General features: G+C 36.1%; 1 protein-coding gene across 1 annotated transcript in view; it reads left to right on the top strand.

Annotated features, from left to right (window-relative positions):
* abhd2a (abhydrolase domain containing 2, acylglycerol lipase a) overlaps positions 1-20,026 on the top strand; it is an 84,772-nt gene extending 64,746 nt beyond the window's left edge. Inside the window, exons 7-11 of the mRNA XM_051920827.1 lie at positions 6,665-6,757; positions 7,081-7,194; positions 14,210-14,279; positions 14,920-15,004; positions 16,784-20,026. Of these exons, the coding sequence (XP_051776787.1) occupies positions 6,665-6,757; positions 7,081-7,194; positions 14,210-14,279; positions 14,920-15,004; positions 16,784-16,998 (577 nt within the window). The 3' untranslated portion in view covers positions 16,999-20,026. The remainder of the gene's footprint in view (positions 1-6,664; positions 6,758-7,080; positions 7,195-14,209; positions 14,280-14,919; positions 15,005-16,783) is intronic.
* The last annotated feature ends 1,935 nt before the right edge of the window (positions 20,027-21,961 follow it).

The raw sequence follows: 21,961 nt of genomic DNA, 5'->3' as shown, positions 1-21,961 counted from the left end.
ATCAGCAAGTTCTCTCCCAGACAAAGATTTCAAAGCAGAATGGGGTTTCAAGATGTGCTGTTCAAGCTCTTGAAGAAGCACAAAGAAACGGGCAACATTGAGGATCGTAGACACAGTGGTCAGCCAAGGAAACTTAGTGCAGCAGATGAAAGACACTTCAAGCTTATTACCTTTCGAAATCGGAAGATGTCCAGCAGTGCCATCAGCTCAGAACTGGCAGAAACCAGTGGAACCAGGTACACCCCTCTACTGTCCGGAGAAGTCTGGCCAGAAGTGGTCTTCATGGAAGAGTTGCAGCCTAAAAGCCATACCTGCGACGTGGAAACAAGGCCAAGCGACTCAAGTATGCACGAAAACATAGGAACTGGGGTGCAGAAAAATGGCAGCAGGTGCTCTGGACTGATGAGTCAAAATCTGAAATATTTGGCTGTAGCAGAAGGCAGTTTGTTCGCTCGAAAGGCTGGAGAGCGGTATAATAATGAGTGTCTGCAAGCAACAGTGAAGCATGGTGGACGTTCCTTGAACGTTTGGGGCTGCATTTCTGCAAATGGAGTTGGAGATTTGGTCAGGATTAATGGTGTTCTCAATACTGAGAAATATAGCCAGATACTTATCCATCATGCAGTACCATCAGGGAGGTGTATGATTGGCCCCAAATTTATTCTGCAGCACGACAACGACCCCAAACATACAGCCAAAGTCATTAAGAACTATCTTCAGCGTAAAGAAGAACAAGAAGTCCTTGAAGTGATGGTATGGCCCCCACAGAGCCCTGATCTCAACATCATCGAGTGTGTCTGGGATTACATGAAGAGACAGAAGGATGTGAGGAAGCCTACATCCACAGAAGATCTGTGGTTAGTTCTCCAAGATGTTTGGAACAACCTACCAGCTGAGTTCCTTCAAAAACTGTGTGCAAGTGTACCTAGAAGAATTGATGCTGTTTTGAAGGCAAAGGGTGGTCACACCAAATATTGATTTGATTTAGATTTCTCTTTTGTTCATTCACTGCATTTTGTTGATTGATGAAAATGAATGATCAACACTTCCATTTTTGAAAGCATTCTTTGTTTATAGCATTTTTTCACACCTGCCTAAAACGTTTGCACAGTACTGTATATAAATGCATCATGCATAAAGTTAAAGATGACACATTTCTTTTCAGCATTTTGTGCAAGATGAGTTTTTTTTTTTTTTGTTTTGTAGAATTGTATAGTGAAAAAAGGAAAGGATCACCATGCAAATGTTTGGGCACCCCATAACCTTTACCAAGGTCTTGGACCTTAATTAGCTTGTTAAAGCTATGGCTTTTTCACAGTCATCTTTAGGAAACCCCAGCTGGTACAAATTGCAAATTTGTATAAATTCTTTGACTCCTCAAACCTTGTCCAATCTAAGCAGCTCCTTAACACTCTGAAAAATAAAATAATTGATGCTCACAAAGCAGGAGAGCACTACAAGAAGACAGCAAATAATTTTCCTCCGTTTGTAATGTTATTAAGAAATGGCAGTTAACAAGAACAGTGGAGGTCAAGTTGAGGTCTGGAAGACCAAGAAAACTTTCTGAAAGAATGAGTCAAAAGGCAAATAAAAGCCCCTTTTTGACTGCAAAAGACTTTCGGGAAGATTTATCAGACTCTGGAGTGGTGGGGCACTGTTCGACTGTGCAGTCTCACCTGAACAAATGTGACCTTCATGGTAGAGCCAACAAAAGAAAACCTTTCCTGCGTCCTAGAAACACAATTCAGAGCCTAAAGTTTGCAAATGAACATGTAAACAAGCCTGAATCATTTGGAAATGGAGTCCTGTGGGCTGATGAAGTCAAAATAGAACTTTTGGCCACAGTGTGCAAAGGTATGTTAGGAGGAAAAAAAGGTGCCAAGTTCCAGGGAAAGAAAACCTTTCCAATTATTAAGCATGGGAATGGATCAATCATGCTTTGCATTTGTGTTGCAACCAGTGGCATGAGGAACTGTCATTGGTAGAGGGAAGAATGAATTCAAATAAATACTAGAAAGTTCTGGAAGCAAACCTCACACCATCTGTAAAATGTTGAAGTTAAAAAGAGGATGAGTCCTACAACAAGATAATCTGAAACACAACTCAAAATCTCAAGAGTTGATGGTTTTGCCATGGCTTCCACAGTCCTCCAACATAAACATCATTGAAAATCTCTGGATAGATCTCAAAGGAGCAGTGCATGCAAGACAACCCAAGAATCGTGCAGAATTAGAAGTCTTTTGCAAGGACAAATGGGCAAAAATACCCCAATTAAGAACTGAAAGACTCTTAACTGGCTACAAAAAGTATTTACAAGCTGTGATATTTGCCAAAGACGGTGTTACTTAGTACTGACCATGTTGGGTACCCAAACCTTTGCTTCAGGCCCTATTCATTTTTTGGTATTTTATACCTGTGAATGATGAAAATAAAAATGTAATCTTGCTTAAAATATTAAAGAAATTACTCATGTTTAACTTTGTCTTTTGGTAATAAAGTTGATCTTCTGCTCACTTAACTATTTACAGTAACAGATATTTTAAACAGGGGTGTCTAGACAGATATTCTTTTGAAACTGCATGTGTTCGCAATAGATTTTCACAAATTTGTATCCTGAACGTGACCATATAAATAAATTTAAAGAATTTATTATTAATTACTTCCATAGGGTGGCTAATTAAAAATAAATCCTTAATTTGCTAAATTTCTTAAGATAAATTTATAGTAATTTGGAACAATCTCTTCAATTACATAAAATATCTTTACGTATCAAAAATGGTTGGATGAATATACATAAAACGGACATACATATCATCAGAAAAAATGTTTCCTGTTATAGACATAAGGATCCATTTTTTTCAAATATTTGCACAGCCAAGGAGGCCAAAGAGATGGTGTTATTGGAGCTGCAGGAATTGTGTGGCCTAGAGGCAGCTGGACAGGATTATGCAGAACTGCCTGTCTAAAGTCCCTAGAAGGGCCAGCTGAGTAGTAGTTTGAAGCATATGTTTAATGTGATAATAGATGAGCATGCAACGGCATCAGTGTGCTGTGTTCCAGTAGGTGCTGCTAAACAGCTACAAACATACCTGGGATGGACCGCAGTTTCTCATTCAGACAAGCCACTTAAGTACTGGTCAGTACTGACTCCTCACTTTGTCTCATATGTCAAGGAAATACCTTTCAGCCCCATTTAGTAGTGTAGACCAGGGGTAGGCAACGTCGGTCCTGGAGTGCCACAGTATGTGCAGGTTTTTGTTCCAACCCAGTTCCTTAACGAGAACTCAATTATTGCTGATGAAGCACATATTGCTTAAGTGACATTTTAATGCTTCATTTTAGTGGTCTCGCTTGTTAAGGTTCTCCAACCTTAATTGCTTATTTCAATCTTAAACTGCTGCATTCAGTGTTTTAATTGCTCCTTATTAGCAATAAGATGTAAAACAGGGGTAGGCAATGTCGGTCCTGGTGAGCCGCAGTGGCTACAGGTTTTCATTCCAACCCAATTGCTTAATTAGAAACCAATCATTGCCAATCACAGACCTTATTTAATTTTATGGCTTGTTAGTCTGTGCAATGTAAGGCTTTTATATCGTAGATTTTTTTCCTTTCCAAGGATATCATCCAAATGATTTGAAGCCTAAAACAGATCATTTTCAGTCTGTCACATTTTTCTATTAAGTGTTTTATTAAATCAAACAGTGCATGATGAACACACACAGATGTAATTGGAAAAAAGCTAGCTGGAGAACTGCTGGCTGCTTTGTCTTTTACATCTTATTGCTAATAAGGAGCAATTAAAACACTGAATGCAGCAGTTTAAGATTGAAATAAGCAATTAAGGTTGGAGAACCTTAACAAGCGAGACCACTAAAATGAAGCATTAAAATGTCACTTAAGCAATATGTGCTTCATCAGCAATAATTGAGTTCTCGTTAAGGAACTGGGTTGGAACAAAAACCTGCACATACTGTGGCACTCCAGGACCGACGTTGCCTACCCCTGGTGTAGACAGTGAGAGATTATTTAGTGCACTGTAATACTGTTAATGAAATTGGACACAAGTTTACAGCTGAACATGCAGAGATGCTTCTGTTCATCAAAAGGAATATGCCACTTACTTTTCCAAAAGAGTTGTAGACCTTTCCAGTGGCAGGTGTTCCCCAGTGACTTTTGACCTGTGTACCTTTATGCCACTGAGCTAGCTATCTTAAAAAATGGGCTACCAGTAACAAATGTTCTTATTATGTTTAGCCAGATTTCTGTGAACACTATGTTTACTATTACATCCCATGTTGAAGGACTTGAAATACTGTTGGTTTGGTTTAAATATATTAAGTATATGTGATTTTTGATTTTGTTCTGAGAACTTTGAGCCATTTTAAAAATGGCCTTGTAATCTAATCTATGTAATTTACCCTACTTTGACTTGTTTGTTCAATTTTGAATTATTTATTGAAATACAGTGATCCCTCGCTATATCGCGCTTCGCCTTTCGCGGCTTCACTCCATCGCGGATTTTATATGTAAGCATATTTAAATATATATCGCGGATTTTTTGCTGGTTCGCGGATTTCTGCGGACAATGGGTCTTTTAATTTCTGGTACATGCTTCCTCAGTTGGTTTGCCCAGTTGATTTCATACAAGGGACGCTATTGGCAGATGGCTGAGAAGCTAGATTGCTTACTCTTCTCTCTCTCTCTCTCTCTCTTGCTCTGACTTTCTCTGATCCTGACGTATGGGGATTGAGCAGGGGGGCTGTTCGCACACCTAGACGATACGGATGCTCGTCTAAAAATGCTGAAAGATTATCTTCACGTTGCTATCTTTTGTGCAGCTGCTTCCTGAAACGACATGCTGCACGGTGCTTCGCATACTTAAAAGCTCGAAGGGCACGTATTGATTTTTGACTGAAAAACAAACTCTCTCTCTCTCTCAACAGCTTTGTGCCGCGGTGCTTCGCATACTTAAAAGCCAAACAGCCCTATTGATTTGTTTGCTACAGATTGTTTTCTCTATCTATGTGACATTCTGTGCTCCTGACAGGCACTCCTTTGAAGAGGAAGATATGTTTGCATTCTTTTAATTGTGAGAGAGAACTGTCATCTCTGTCTTGTCATGGAGCACAGTTTAAACTTTTGAAAAAGAGACAAATGTTTGTTTGCAGTGTTTGAATAACGTTCCTGTCTCTCTACAACCTCCTGTGTTTCTGCGCAAATCTGTGACCCAAGCATGACAATATAAAAATAACCATATAAACATATGGTTTCTACTTCGCGGATTTTCTTATTTCGCGGGTGGCTCTGGAACGCAACCCCCGCGATGGAGGAGGGATTACTGTATTATAATTCTTAATATGTTATGTTATAATGTTAACAGTGAAGTTGACATTTGATGGACTTCAACAAATACTATCTTCCAGCCTTACTGCAATGGTATCAGTATCGGCGAATACTAAAAAACAAATATCAGTAGTGGTGCTTGGTCTGAAAAATATTGGTATTGATGCATCCCTAATATATACGTATGTACTATATATGCGTATATATGTACTGTATGTGGAAGCAAAGGTTTTATGATACGGTTTCCATTAGTGCTGGGCGGTATACCGGTTCATACCGAAAACCGTTTTTTATATTTTTTATGATATGGATTTTTCTTATACCGCAACACCAGTTTAAATTGCCTAAACGACGTTCGGAACGTGGCGCAGCGGGAAACTGTTTAAGTGGGGACCTTTTTCACTGCTACTCCGCTAAACACAGACCTGGACACAACATTAAATACAGACATACACAAAAATATAGTTCAATCAATATTGGTTTTATATTCTCTGCATAAAAGGTTAATATAGTTGAAATAATAAGACATAACTATTAAAAGGAAATATAAGAAGGGAAAAAGAATTCATTAAAACAAAATGTTTAAAAATAGGATTTCTAGCCAATGTCAGTAATGACGATAAACACAAAACACTTGGATTCGTGGTGTACGCTATATACAGTATAATTATACATCTCATTAGTTTAGTTTTGTTTAATGGCTCTGCGGTTTCTTTAAATATACTGAGCTTTTTATTCTGTGAGTCCATACTTGATTCTGTTGTGCCATTGTTCCTTATCAGAATATGTTTTCAGCTCCTTTTTTTTTCTTCAAATTGAAAAAAAATGTTCAATTTGTCTTCTCTTAGTTCTATGGACTGTGGGAGGCCGTGGGGTGGACTGTGAAAGGCTGGGTCTTCAACCTACAGCCAAACCCTTCTCTTCCAATAGGGATACTTCCACCTAGTGTACCGGTGGACAATATGAGTATTGGATGCAGTCTCAATTTGTTCATCCATACTCTCCTCCCGGCCTGGAAAAGGAACGCTACCCATCCCAGTTGGGAAGCTCCTATATAGTCCACTTTACTATATTAGCCCGAGCTGGGTAAGGAACTCTCTTCCATTCCTGGCGAGATGCCAGTTCTGCTGCATCTTCTGTGACATTGGTATACGATGCTACCCTTCTGGCAGAAACCACTGATTGAGATTGAGCATGCCTATATTATTATAGGCCTACATTGATCATTATTTTACAACAGCAGAGTGGAAATTACATTTAAATAAGGAAGTACTTTGACATGGAAAATATTTTTTTTTGTTTTTTTTTTATAACAATCTAGAGCACAGGAGACATTTTTGCAGTGGGACCAGTGTCGGCGATTCTACAACTTTCTTATGGCCGATAACATGAAGAAAATCATTCTTTCACACAGGTGTGTTTTTTAGTGTAACAAAACTGGCAAGAGTTTCTGCATTTTTACCAAATTAAGAGACAGTTAAATTTAAGTTTCATCCAAGTGATTTTTTTTATAATGGTAATTGGAATTGTTCCTATAGTAAAAAGGTGTAATACTATGCACTTTTGAGAAAGATTTTGTTTTGCTTTACTGTCACAACCCTTACTTGGAGAATAGGTTTTAGAAAATTGATTATTTCTTTAATCTGTAAAAATGAAATTTCACAGTATTCCTCCTATGATTCTGTATTGTGGGTAGTGTTTATGATTGCTGTTTTAATGTAAGTCTCTGTTTTTCAGAGGTATGCTCTTTGGTGAAAGTGCCAGCAAGAGGCCAAAGATGATGGAAGATGCTGACCTAAGCACACTGTACACAGCCACATCACTGATGCAGATAGATGACAATATCATGAGGTATTTTTTAATCATAGTGTACAGACTGAATGTGGAATATTGTGGAGCAATACATAAAAAATCCTAGCAGAATCCTAGATTTAAAGTAAAGCTGTGTATTTTTTGATATAGAGTTTCCTTCTTGATGAGAGCTATAAAATAAGAGACAACAAATATTTTTATGTTAGTTCTAGGTTAATACCTATTACAGTGTACTTTCTAAATTTCATGGTTTATGTTGATTTGAAGCTAGTGTTTATAATTGCTAATCATTCCTTCACATAAACTGCTTTTAATACTAAGCATTTTTAACTATAACTCTAAATTAGGTTGTTGTGGGAACACGATAAGATGTGGCAATCATTTAGGAAGACAAACCACTTTTAGCTGGTTTCAGCATTATGAAACACACCCTTTTTAACACAATTTTATTGCTGTATCTTTCCCTTTTGCCTCTAGCTGTGTGATAATTTATATGTGTGGTATATTATTAAGTTTTATCGTTTCCAATAAACATTGTATATTTTAGTGTTTTACTATTTTGTAGCAAACATATCAAATTTAATTTAAATGACAATGTAACTGACAATACAGCAGTAATAGATGTGCTAAACAATTCTGATGCTGACAAAAATAAGGTGATGAAAATCAAACCATTTTCTTATAAGTGGTGACCATTGACATCATTTAAATTAAGTTAATTATTAATTAATAGTTTAACTAATTATGTTTTACCAATTGTAATGAATATAAAAGATTATCTTAAATGACAATTCAGCAGCATTAGATATGCTAAAAAGCATCCTCAAGATTTTGTTCCATCATTGGGAATTTCGTGATCTCCCAATCCATAACACTCCACTAAGCTTCATATTTAGCCTTTTTATGGAGCAGGCTAAGATATAACACTTAATTGCCATAGTTACCAAGCAAAACTTGTTGTCATCCTCTTGTGGCACCAAAATTGGCTGAAACAACTTATAAGTCTACCTCAGCTTTCAAAACACTTCCAACAAGAAGGCAATTATCAAGTAAGGACTCAAAATCTCATTTAACAATAATCACTGAGACCCCGAAACATCTAGCAGAATTTTCATTTGCAAGTTAAAAAATTATTTCAACCTATTATTGCAGTGTCATGAATCACCAGTTGGAAATGCTACATTTGAATGAATTTTGTAGATAAGATTAAAAGTTTACGTAATGTTGTCAAAAAGGGAAAACTGCTTTAAAGAAATTGAAGCAATGCCCACAATATTTAATGAAGTTAAAAAAAAACTGTTAAGACATTTCAGCTAACATATGATCAGTTAATGACTAATGAGTAATTTTGATAGTTTGTTAATATAAATAAATTTAATTTGTACATGCATACAAAATGTTGAATGATTTTGAGCTCAAAGCACCAATGTCTTGATGTTAAGAGGTATCTGGATTATAATGCCTATAAAGGAAGACCATTTAATTAATTTATAGGCAAAATAACCCAGAGTGAATGAAGTTTCCGTGGTGCTTTGAGAATTAGGATGGCAAGCCTCCAATTGGAATTGACTGACAGATTCATTTGAGATCTGTGGCCATATATATCAAGGGTCTCAAAGTACAAAAACTTGCTCAAAAATCTCAAGAGTGATATAAATATGGCCATACTCTTAGGAGTAGGGATTGATAGTTTTAAACCAACTTTCCTAATTTAGAAAACTACTCCTTAACTTCACCAATATACAAGAGAGCTCATGAGCTACCCTAACTCACTAACTGCTGCCAGAAGATGGCCTTTAGGCAGAGACTGGCACTCCCATCTTGCGAAACACTGAATATTTTGGAAATGCTGGACAGCAAAGAACTCGTAAACAATACTAATTTGACATTAATAGAATAATATTCTTAACAGTAAAAGACATGCACTGTCAGCCAAATTAAAGTTTCTTTGTAAAATGCAGCTTTGCAATAGCAATAATATGGGTATGCCACAACAAACTGTTTCATTTTTTTTTCCAAAACTTTGAATGCCCGTACAACATGTGAGGTAACATGCAGATTACTACATTTCTCCATCACCTAATGTGAGATAATGTTAAAGCAAGTTGTGTTCATGCAAATCGGCATGCACATAGCAATCATTGCACAAAGTGTGGACAAGCTCACATACAATCACAAGTGATATCACAGTATCCACACATGGGTGGTCATGGACACAAAATGTATTGTAGTAGCCAGCCTATTACTGTAAAGATAAGCGGGACTGGATGGGTGATTCACACTGAAATATCACACAGGTACGCTGAGCTGTGCATTCCACAAAAACCTGGTACATTCCCACTACAGTTTACAAATACAGGAAGATTCAAGAAGGCAGTTGGAGATTCTCAGGGCATTGGATAAATAGAGCTTCGCAGAAGATAAGGGGTCTCATGGAGGAAGCACAGTGAAAGATGATCAGTGAGCATTGAAACAGTGAATGTGACTTCAGAAACAGTGCAAGAATAGCAGTGGCTAGCTTCAAATAACTTAATTAATGAGATGTTTCCTGTGTGTTAGGTGTAACTCTAACAATCTATTACCTTAGCACTATAAATGGATGTTTTTTTGGCATTTTCATATATTCCGTCAGACTATTCGTCACTCTGTTTACATACATCCCATCAGCCTTCGTAATCCTGAGCCACCTTAAATTTCTTCGCACCTCTCCATTAGCGTCTTTGTCTTGCAAATGTGTCAATCAGCACAAGCAGCTTGCTGTCCCATACCCTCACTGATGCAGCTGAAGTTCTTCCAGCTCATGTCTGTTTATCCGAGTGTGAGGTGCCTGGAGCTGTATAGGGTAAATAATATATCGTTATGTGGAATACATAGATTTCATGTATCATGTACACAATGATCTGGGTAAATGTAGGATGACAGGAAATGTGAGGCAAGAAATGCTGAACACATAACTAAAACGGAAATGTTTTCCATGTTATAGTAAAAATTATAATGTTGACATGAAATGTATAAAGTCCAAATATCAAATAAACATTAACTTGCACCTTATCTAAATAATCCTATATTCCTACATTAACGCATAATAAAAATTACATATTGCAAGTCTTACTTAACAAACTTTAAAAAGCAATAAAGAAAACATCCTCTAAGAACAACTTCTTCCAACCATCCAAGAACAGTTTGGTGACGAACAATGCCTTTTCCAGCATGATGGAGCACCGTGCCAAAAGGCAAAAGTGCTAATTAAGTGGCTTAGGGAACAAAACCTTTAAATTTTTAGGTCCCTGGCCAGGAAACACCCCAGACTTTAATCCCATTAAGAACTTGTGGTCAATCCTCAAGAGGCAGGTGGACAAACAAAAAACCCACAAATTCTGACAAACTCCTAGCATTGATTACGCAAGAATGGGCTGCCATCAGTCAGGATTTGGTCCAGAAGTTGATTGACAGCAGGTCAGGGCAAATTGCAGAGGTTTTGAAAAAGAAGGGCCAACACTGCAAATATTGACTCTTTGCATAAACGCAATGTAATTGTCAATAAAGGTCTTTGAAACGTATGAATTATGAAATGCTTGTAATTATACCACAGTATTCCATAGAAACATCTGACAAAAAGATCTAAAAACACTGAAGCGGCAAACTTTTTGAAAACGAATACTTGTCACATTTTCAAAATCTTTGGCCAGGACTGTACTGTGGACATGAGACATATAGTCGAAATGGCGTAGCCATCATCACTAATAAAGGGGTGTCCCTCAACAGTGCTTCATTACTATCCAAAAAATTACACACTGATTTCACTCCGACTGAAAGAAAAGCCATTCAACATTACAGTGATCCAGGTTTATGCTCCGACAGCTGATGCAGATGATGCAGAAGCTGAAAAGTTCTATGATTATCTGCAACATCTTCTCGACACAACACCAAAGAAAGATATCACATGTATCATAGGTGATTGGAATACTAAAGTAGGCAGCCAAAAAACCCATGGAATAACAGGTAATTTTGGTCTTGGGGAAAGCAATTGAAGCTGGTCAAAAACTGGTAGAATTTTATCAAGATAACTCATTGATCATTACAAACACCCTCTTCCAACAACATAAGAGAAGACTTTATACATGGACATCACCAAATGGTCAATGCCACAATCAGATTGACTATATACTTTGCAGGCAGAAATGGAAAAGAGCTATACCATCTGCTAAAACAAGACTCATTGCAAAGTTTATAGTCAAACTTAAGAAAACAGGAAAAGACATCAGACCTATTACATATGATCTTGACAATATCCCACATGAGCTTTCGGTATAGGTTAAGAACAGATTCAGAGGATTAGACCTAGTACATAGGATACCTGAAGAACTATGCACAGATATTTGTGATATTGTTCAAATTGCAGCAGCAAACACTATTTCAAAAAGAAAGAAGTCAAAGAAGGCTAAGTAGCTGTCCAGTGAGGCTTTAAAAATTGCTGAAGAGAGGAAGTTAGTGAAAGCAAAAGGAAATAGAGAAAAATTTATAAAGCTTAATGCAGAGTTCTAGAGAATAGCATGCAAAGATAAGGAGTCATACAGTACCTGAACCAGCAGTGCAAGGAAGTGGAAGAGGACAACAAACAATGGGCATACAAGAGATCTCTTTAAGAAGAATGGAATTATCAAGGGAACCTTCCATGCAAGAATGGGAGTGGTGAAAGACAGAGATGGAAGTGATCTGACAGAAGCAGAAGGTATTAAGAAATGTTGGCGAGAATATATAGAACAATTATATAAGAAAGACCTAGATATTACTGAGACTTTTTATGTGAACACTGAGCAAGAACCAGACATCCTAAAGACTGAAGTTGAATGAGCCTTTGAAAGCCTTGCAAATCACAAAGCGTTGGGAAGTGATGGAATCCCAGCTGAATTGTTCAAAATTCTGCATGGTGAGGCTGTTGAAGTCCTTTTAGTAGTTTTTTGGCTAATATGGAAAATACAAGAATGGCCACAGGATTGTAAAAGGAAGAAGCAAAGAAGGGTAATGTCAAAGAGTATACAAATTATTATACAATTACATTTATTTCACATACCAGCAAGGTAATGCTTAAAATTCTGCAAGCTAGACTTGACTTATGCAATATATGGGACAAGAACTGTCAGCTGTACAAGCTCATTTTAGAAGAGATAGAAGCACCAGATATCAAATTGCCAACATCCGCTGGGCAATGGAGAAGGTCATGGAGTTCCAGAAAAATGTCTACTTTTGCTTTATTGACTACTCTAAAGCATTTAATTGTGTGGATCATAACAAACTTTGGGAAATTCTTTGAGAAATGGACATTCCAAGTCATCTCATTTTCCTTTTGAGGAATCTCTATGTAAACCTAGAAGCAACAGTTAGAACTGAGTATGTAATAGCTGACTGGTTGAAGATTGGAAAAGGAGTATGACAAGGCTGTACACTGTCGCCTTATTTATTTAATCTATTGTATATACTGAGTACATACTTTGGAAAGATGGTTTAGCGGAATCACAGGCTCGAATCAAAGTTGCCAGAAGGAATATTAATAGCCTCAGATATGCTGACAATACTACAGTTTTTCCTCCAAAGGCCCTGGAAACATTGTTAGGGTTCATGACATCATGGATTCCATGAAATATCAGGAGATTTTAAATCAAAACCTGGTTGCCTCCGCCAGGAAGCTAAAACTGGGTCGTCATTGGATCTTCCAGCACTATAATGATCCGAAACATATGTCCAAATCAACTCAGCAATGGTTAACTGACCACAAAATCAAAGTTATGCCATGGCCATCTCAGTCTCCTGACCTGAACCCTATTGAAAACCTGTGGAGTGAGCTGAAGAGGAGAGTACAAAGGAGAGGGCCTAGGACCCTAGATGATCTGGAGAGATTATGTAAAGAAGAATGGTCTCAGATGCCATGCTCTGTATTCTTCAACCTTATAAAAGGTTACAAGAGAAGACTCCATGCTGTTATATTGGCAAAGGGAGGTTGTACAAAGTATTAAATGCAGGGGTGCCAACAATTGTGGGACATGTTTTTGTTAAAAATATATTTATTTCTTGATGAGGGCTTTGTTTTCTTTCAGATTTTTCTCATTTTTTCAGGCCAAAATGATGGTTCTTCAGCAAACAGTGCTTTTTTTCTAACCCTTCTTACTAATTTTTACAAGGGGTGCCAATAATAGTGGAGGGAACTATATGTATGTACGTGTGCGTGTGCCTGTGTGTATGTGTATAAATATTGTGACCAGTAGGAGGCGTAGTAGCACCCCAAGCTCCAGACGCAATTTCTGGTACAATTAAATACTATTATTAACACAATTACTTTTACAATGTTTCTTTGTTCTCCCCTACATGTCACAATACTTCTCCTTAATCTCCCCTTAACTCCCTCCTGGCAAGCTTTGTTCTTACTTTACACCCAACACCAGCTCACCTGGGCAGTGATCAGGTTGAGAAAGTGTGATTTTGATTTGCGAAAATTTTCACCTAAGTGTCAATAAAGTTGCTGAAGTAGGCATCAGTAAAAGCTTGTGTTGCACAATTTTGACTGAGAAATTCTGCAAAGTTTGTGCCACTTGTCTTGACAAATGAGCAAAAAGTGAACTGTTGTCACAGTCAGTCAGATGTCAGATTGTTCAAATTCCAATGGAAACGTCCTGAAACATGACATAAATCGGTGATGAAACATGGGTGCACAGCCGAAGTCGAATTTTTTTTTTTTTTTTTGCTCCCAAAGTTGAAATCTGCCCTGAAAGGTCGCCGATTTCAAATGATAAAATATTTGTCACAAGACCTATGCGACATTCCATAAAACAAGTTCCACATTGCATTTCAGAAATGGAAAAAACATTGAGAGCAGTGTATAAATAGAGGAGGGGAATACTTTGAAGGAAACAAGTCTGATTATGTTGTAAGCATATTAATACTTTTTTTTTTTTTTTAAAGGTTAGAGGTCTTTTTGGACAAATCTTGTTTGTTTGTGTGTAGGATATATATGATGTCTGTGTGAACTTGTCAACTAATTTAAATATTTTACTTACAGAAAATTCCATGGATATGATTCCCTGAAAGAGTATTATGAGAAGGACAGTTGTGTAAATTACATTTACAATGCAAGTATAAAATATGAATACATCTTTTTTTTATTTTATGTTAATACTTTATAGTCCTTTTATCTGTAGTTTATTTTTTATATAGTTTTTGTATTTGTGCTAGTTTTTCTTATAGATTCCATGTCTTTCCGCATATTAGGGTACCAATAATTTCTAAAGTATATCCATCCATCCATTTTCCAACCCGCAGAATCCGAACACAGGGTCACGGGGGTCTGCTGGAGCCAATCCCAGCCAACACAGGGCACAAGGCAGGAACCAATCCTGGGCAGGGTGCCAACCCACTGCAGGACACACACAAACACACCCACACACCAAGCACACACTAGGGCCAATTTAGAATCGCCAATCCACCTAACCAGCATGTCTTTGGACTGTGGGAGGAAACCGGAGCGCCCGGAGGAAACCCACGCAGACATGGGGAGAACATGCAAACTCCACGCAGGGAGGACCCGGGAAGCGAACCCAGGTCCCCAGGTCTCCCAACTGCGAGGCAGCAGCGCTACCCATTGCACCACCGTGCCGCCCCTTCTAAAGTATATACTTGGTTTAAAAGTGTACATTATGAGAGATACATAGTAAATCGAGTTACATCAATAAGCATAATTAATGTGTGTTGTACATTTGTTATTTTCTCTAGGTCAATGTGCCATTGCTGCTGGTAAACTCCTCTGACGACCCATTGGTTCACCAGTCATTGCTAACAATTCCACGTACATTAGCAGGTAAATTACAATGAGAGTGTTCATGATTTAAATCTGTTTCAGTTAAATTTGAATATTGCCCTAGAAATACTTACAGACATCTAGATATTTTTGAGATATAAATACTTTATGTATAGCCTTTGATAAAACTCTTAACAGCTACCCATTACATTTTAATGTTGGATGATGCAGCCAATGACATTTTTTGTTGACTATTTCATTTTTTTTTTTATTTGTTTTTTAACTGCCAGTGTCTTTATCGGCTGGTGTACTAAAACACAGTTCATTTGCATTATTACAACTACAGGTATTGCCATAGCAGTAGAGTGTTGTACCGTGTTAGCCATAGAGTGATACAGGAGAAGTAGGGTGAAATGACACCTGTGTAACCTGATGAAGAGGCCTTAGATGTCTCGAAGGCTTGCATTTGTAATCTATTCGGTTAGCCAATAAAAGGTATTGCCATAGGAATAGCACACACTTGCCCCATTTGTTTTTTTTTTTGTTTTTTTTTGTACATTGCATGATATATGTGTAAATAATGCTTGATTACCTTTGAATGTAGACTTTGAATAAAACGTTTTGACGGTTATGATCTAAAACCTAAAACCCCCACTGTGTTCTGATTTTAAAAGGGCAGGACTCTACTTATTCCCTTGTGTGTAACTAAACTTCCTGTTGTGTAAACTGCATAATGGTTGGACATGATTATTTAGTCCAGTATGAGATGTACTGTCTTCTGCCAGATGCAAAGTTCGTTATTAAAATAAACAGTTATTCATTGAATGGACAGTACAGTTTTTTTTGTTTTAGGTATTATTCATATGCTAAATCTTCTGCCTTTAAACCATTATTTGGCTGCTCAATCAACAACATTATTGCTTATTAATGCTTGTGAAACAAATACTGGAATATAGCTATAGCAAATCAGGGAATGATTTTTTTTACGTTTTGCAGCAGCATTTACAACATTGAAAGTAATAATAAACATCTTGCTGTTTTCAAGATTAAGCCCTGGGTTAAGACAGCAGTTAGGGCATGACCATTGCCCCTCAATGAAAGGTTTAGCCTTATTTTTGTTTGTTTTCTTTTCAAGAAAGCCATTAAAGTCCATTTGCTGCCTGCTTTCTGTCATGTGCTGATGAAAGAACAGGTTTTGCATAGTGTTTGCACTGAAGAGATTCTCCAGTTATAAAAAATAATGCAGACACTAACTTTTTTCACATCACAGGGCAAGAGTAGACAGTCATGACTTCAGGTAGGAGACACCTGACAAACATACAAATTTCTGTCGAGATTCTTTTTTTTTTTTTTTGGTATTTGGTGCACTGTATTATTTTCCCCCGAGGGAAAAATGTCTTTTCACGTGAATGTTTGGAGGCTCAGCCTTTATACAGTGTACAATGTGAATTACTAATTCAGAGACTCAATTACAAAATTGGTTTATAGATATATTAATGATTATTACTGCTATGTGTTATTTTAATTTCTGCAGTTAGAAGTGCTGGTTATTAGTGATTCTAAAAAGAATTTTTGAAAGACAAAACAGCCCTTTTTAAATTACTTCATATAGAGCACCCCTAAACATTCAGAGTAGGATTATCAAAACCTTTTATATTTCTTATTTTTGATGGAAAAGACTAAGTGTTGCAAATTACTACAGTGAATATTTTTTCTTTTGTTAGGAAAGCTTACATAATAACTGGATATTATCTAATGTGAATATGATTAATGCAACTGGTTTGTTGGATTTTTTACTTTAGATTTCTAGCTTTACTAGTCATTTATTTCTCTTCACAGAAAAGAAGGAAAATGTAATATTTTCCCTTACTCTACATGGAGGCCACTTAGGATTCTTTGAAGGGGCTGTTCTGTTTCCACAGCCACTTACCTGGATGGACAAGGTTATTGTACAATATGTGAATGCTATTTGTCAGTGGGAGAAACATAAACCACAGTGCCAGAGTGGAAATAACAGTGAGCAGGACTGCACTGAGGAAGAAAATAAATGCTAATGTTTGTTTAGTGCCGCCAGTGCACTCCACACTGGCTTCTATAAACATTCTCCATGTTTTTTTTTTCTTTCTTTCTTACAATTCAAAATTTTCTAATATTCACAAGAATCACCTTTTTCATTTCTCAGTATTATTCAACTAAAAGCACTTGCAGGGCATTACCTTGGTACAGAGATTTAACTGCGTAAATAAATGCTTTAATCCTGAATTAGTTTAAAAGACATTTATCTAGATACTTAAGGGGATATGTAATATAAGACTTTTGTACTGAAATATATGAATTTTAGGTTTTGAACAGCAGTGAGTCAGCATCCTATTAAGCAAGGGTTGTTCTTCATCTTCTTTGAAAAAAACACATACTTTGTGTAAAATCTTTGCAGGTTAAAATCACATTGTTCTGTCCAAAGCATCTTGAGCTGAATACTTTTCATGTTTTAGTGCTTTTAAGGATGTATTATTGGAAATGCAGGGTTTGTTTATGATGCTGAATTTGCCCCTTACATACTCTACACTGATTGGAAGAGGCTTTTCAAATATGACAGAAATATTTTATGTTGTTGGTTCTTGTATTTATTGTTGAGTACATATGTAATGTTATGGTCACTAGAACCCATGAAGCAACTGCAGCACTTGTCCTTTTAAAGCACAGGATTGTTTATATATGTCTGTGACAGCTAGTAATATTACAGTGCCAGTTTATTACGTAAAAAAATAGACCATGCTGATGCAAGTCAAGGTTTTTACCTCTTAGCTGTGGCATGCTTGAAGGAAAATAAGCCTTTTCATATTGGCTAATAAACAAAATACCCAAGATGTGTTTACATTCATAGCTGTCATTATTTTAGCTGTGCCCTACATGTATAGCTGTTTTAATATCAATATTTGATAAAAAAAAATTGTCTTAATGTGTATCAGATGTCATATATTTGGAGTTTGTACACCTACTATATCCTGATTCTCACCCACTCATTATAAAACATTCCTGACAAGCAGTTAAAGAGTAAATATGTTTTTGTTGTGTATTCCACATAATGCAGACACCAGGTATGAAGATTTCTTATTTAACGATCAAAGACACGGCTACTTCACAATTTTTTGGTGGAAATCAAACCAGGTTTTATTTCTTTTTTCATCATTTTGTTTTTCCTAATTGAGTAAAGGTTATTTTTTAACCAGTGAATCTTTTACTGCAAACATTGTGAGTAGATTATTGAACAGGGAAAAGGTATAATTGAAATGCATCTGCATTTGAGACGTATTTTAAGTACCTTACCCACACGCTGCCCTGGAATTTCTGGCACTGTCACTGTGTTTCCATTTTCATGACCAAAAACCTTTGTAACATGTGTGTGAAGCGTTCTGTGTGGCCCATTACAAACTGGTTTAATTTAAAGACTCTGCTGTATTAATTTGACAGCAAAGTTATGAAAGTTCTTTCACAAGATATTTTTTCTATATTTTTTAATTGCTTACATTTTGACTTAGAATTCATATTCATGAGTATAAACAAGATTATTCATAAAATACAGTACTGTATTTCTGTGTGTGAGTCTGTGTACCACATGATAAATATGATTTAGCCCCAAACTCCTGTGGTAAGATGAATGGATACATAACTGGTTCAAGTTTATGTTGTGGCACAAATATTTTAGAGGAGATTATACTGACAATCTAACAACTGGAAGTGTTGTCCTCATAATATTTTTTCTGTATCAACACAGTAGTGACAGTCCAATTTTATATTGAAACTCTAAAGAAACACCAACAGTAAAATGGAAAGAATTCATTAAAGATTATGAGGAAATGCTTTTTCAATTTTAATTAGCTTAAATGTAAAGTATATGTCAGGTATTCCTCGTTATAAAATGCTCTTTATTTAAAGAGCAAGAATTTTGGCCATATTTAAATTATTTGTTACATCTATTAAAATAATGCAGATTGTGTGCTTGTACTGTATGTGTTTTCCTACCCTTATATCAGTCTGTTTAGCGTAGCACTGTTAGATGTCTGTTTGATTTGACCATTTTCACAAATTAACCAACAGCTAAAGAAAGTTACTGTTGTGATGCAATATAATACAAGATGGTTATGATAACATATGATAACAGTATACATAGATGTTCAAATAAGGTGTCTAGAAAATATGCTAACCTAATATAAAAAGTTATATTAATCAATTTCTATACCATCTTGAAATTTTAAGCAAACCAAACTCCCTGTGTTGACTCTATTGTAGCTTTGTACTTTAGGCACAGTTGGGATTTATCACAAAATACATCTGAAATACTTACTAGTTTAAAAGCCCATCTAGAAATAAAATTCATAAAAAAAAATGTGAATAAAATGTATTTGAGGCCTGGTGATTTGAATTTTATAAACACCCTATTATCAAATATGAATGTTGTTACAGAGTATTTCATTTGCATTGTCACTCAAGCGTGGAAGTCTGTTCTCAAGTGCACGTTTTTTACTTTGTATTTTTTTTTTCTAAATTTATTTATTTTATTTTTTTTTTAGCATTGCTCAGGTACTAAGAAGTTTGTCACTTTAGAGCTCTCTCTGGAGATTAATCTTACCAACTGCAAAGGAAAAGAAAAAAACAATTAAAAAGGCCTAGCTCAGAGAAATCTTACTTAATAATAAAAAATAAAAAAAAGTGTGTGTGAGATACATACATATGTGTGTATATATAAGTATGCGTGTGTGGGTGGGTGTGTGTGTGTGTATATATATATATAATATATATATATATATATATATATATATATATATATACACACATACTATATACATAGTGCATTTATAATTTTATTTTATATCTATTAATTTGAACAGCTTTTAAGTGAGCAAATAACATATATTGTATGTGTCTTTCTATTTAGTCCTAACAATGGGATTAATATATCAGATTGTTATTATATTGTAATTTGATATCCTGACACTGGATTTTTCTTAATTTTGAATGGAAACCAAGTGTGTGCTGTAATGTTTCAAAAAATATGTCCGGAAATAAAATTATTTTCTTGTAGCTGTAGTCTGTTCATTTCTTTGCTTTTATGGTTACCATAACAGTTTACTTATGACATTTATATTTAAATATCCATCCATCCATCCTCTTCCGCTTATCCGAGGTCGGGTCGCGGGGGCAGCAGCTTGAGCAGAGATACCCATCCTTCCCTCTCCCCGGCCACTTCTTCTAGCTCTTCCAGGAGAATCCCGAGGCGTTTCCCATAATTTTATCATTTTATCATATTGTTTTAAATATGATAGACAAAATAAATGACTTACACTTTAGCAAATAAAAATATAATCCCTCCTGAAACATTATGTACATTTTTTTAAAACATTACGTGTTATACTTACTCTGATAAACATACAAGTCATATCAATCAAAATATTTACAGTTATTTAAAAAACACAGTGACAACAATCATAACAACAACAAACACCTCTGGCCACATCACTCCAGTTATTAAAATACAAACCTGACTATGATTTTACCACACGGAACTTTAACAGCAATTACAAGATGCAGGTATTTTTAAAACTCAAAAGAAAAAATATTACAGTAGGAGGCAGAGCCTTCAGTTATTGAAACTTCAGACTGTAAAGGTCCACCTGCCAGTATCACAGAAGCGTAGTGAGGCTCAGCATTTAAGTCAAGGATGCAATATTTTACCTTAAGGTCTCAGGTTTGATCTGTTGTTATGGCTGTTTTTATTGCATCTGATTAATTGCAACAATCCTTGGAACTGCTTGTTGCTAAGTGTTCAAGAAACTTTGACACATTCTTTAAAAATATATATTGCAGGGAGACACAGGATTTCTTAAAATCTACACTTTTTCATCTTGAGGCTAATGCTAACCCAAAAACACCCACACACAGCTCAGAAGGGTTGGTAGCGGGGTAACGCGTTAACATCATAGTAAAAACAAAAAAAAAAAAACCTCACTTAAGCTTTCAATTCTTATTTAACATCTTGAAACAAACAGATTTGAAAGCACAGCATTAACAGCATCCAACAAGTTTCTTGTCAGAGTCTCAGGTTTTGTCTCTCAGCTATGCCTAGATGGCTTGGTTCGGAGAAAAGGTTGAAAGGTTTTATAGCTTGGTGAGATCCAAAAAGACACAGCACTCAAATGTTAAGCCGTTTAAAACATAATAGATGCTAGCAACAAATGTTCTACCTTCCTCATTATGTCTTGTGCAAATATTGACTGAGTTTGCCAAGTCGGTAATACAACTCCACATACTCACCACTTCTTCCCCTTTCCCACAGTACCCAGATAATTCTGAGAATTCCTTGGTCTGCAGCCTAATTTTGTTTTCAGTGTTCTCTCTGGATACCTACATTTCAAATGGGACCCAGCTCTGTGCCTCATACAGCATCTCCCATTTCCAGTATATCCAAAATTCTTTGGTTTGTAAGTTCCACCCAATGTTATTTACTATAAAAACACATTCCAACTCCTCTGTTGTTACCTAAGGAAACAATCCATATAGTAAATTTAGTTGTACAATGTATTTTACCCCTTCCCTTTTTTGCACACTTCATTGTGTTGTAGATTTAAGTTTAAATGGATAAATCTGATTTTTGTCCATCACTCTACACTCACTGATGCATAACGGCAATGTAAAAACATTTTAGCCAACATACCCATCACACCTGTGCTTCGTGCCAGCAAATTCGCGTCTCTGTCAGTTTCACTATGTGGATATCACTTTCACCAAACAACAAAACTTTTAATTCTCACAGATAGGCCTCTTCACTGGGAAGAAACATTACTTTTCCCTGATGGCAACACAACTTAGACAATCTACAAGTCTCTGACTTAAAGTTTAAAGCCAAACAATATCTACATACTTCTGTCATATTACCTATCCACATATATTTGCTCTCTTTTTGCTTTTACCTTTTTGTCAATATCACATTGAATTTTGACTCCGTGTTTGGAATTACAT

Source organism: Erpetoichthys calabaricus, chromosome 17 (assembly GCF_900747795.2).
Source record: "Erpetoichthys calabaricus chromosome 17, fErpCal1.3, whole genome shotgun sequence".
NCBI classification, from domain to species: Eukaryota; Metazoa; Chordata; class Cladistia; order Polypteriformes; family Polypteridae; genus Erpetoichthys; species Erpetoichthys calabaricus.
This window is presented reverse-complemented; position numbering and strand designations above follow the sequence as displayed.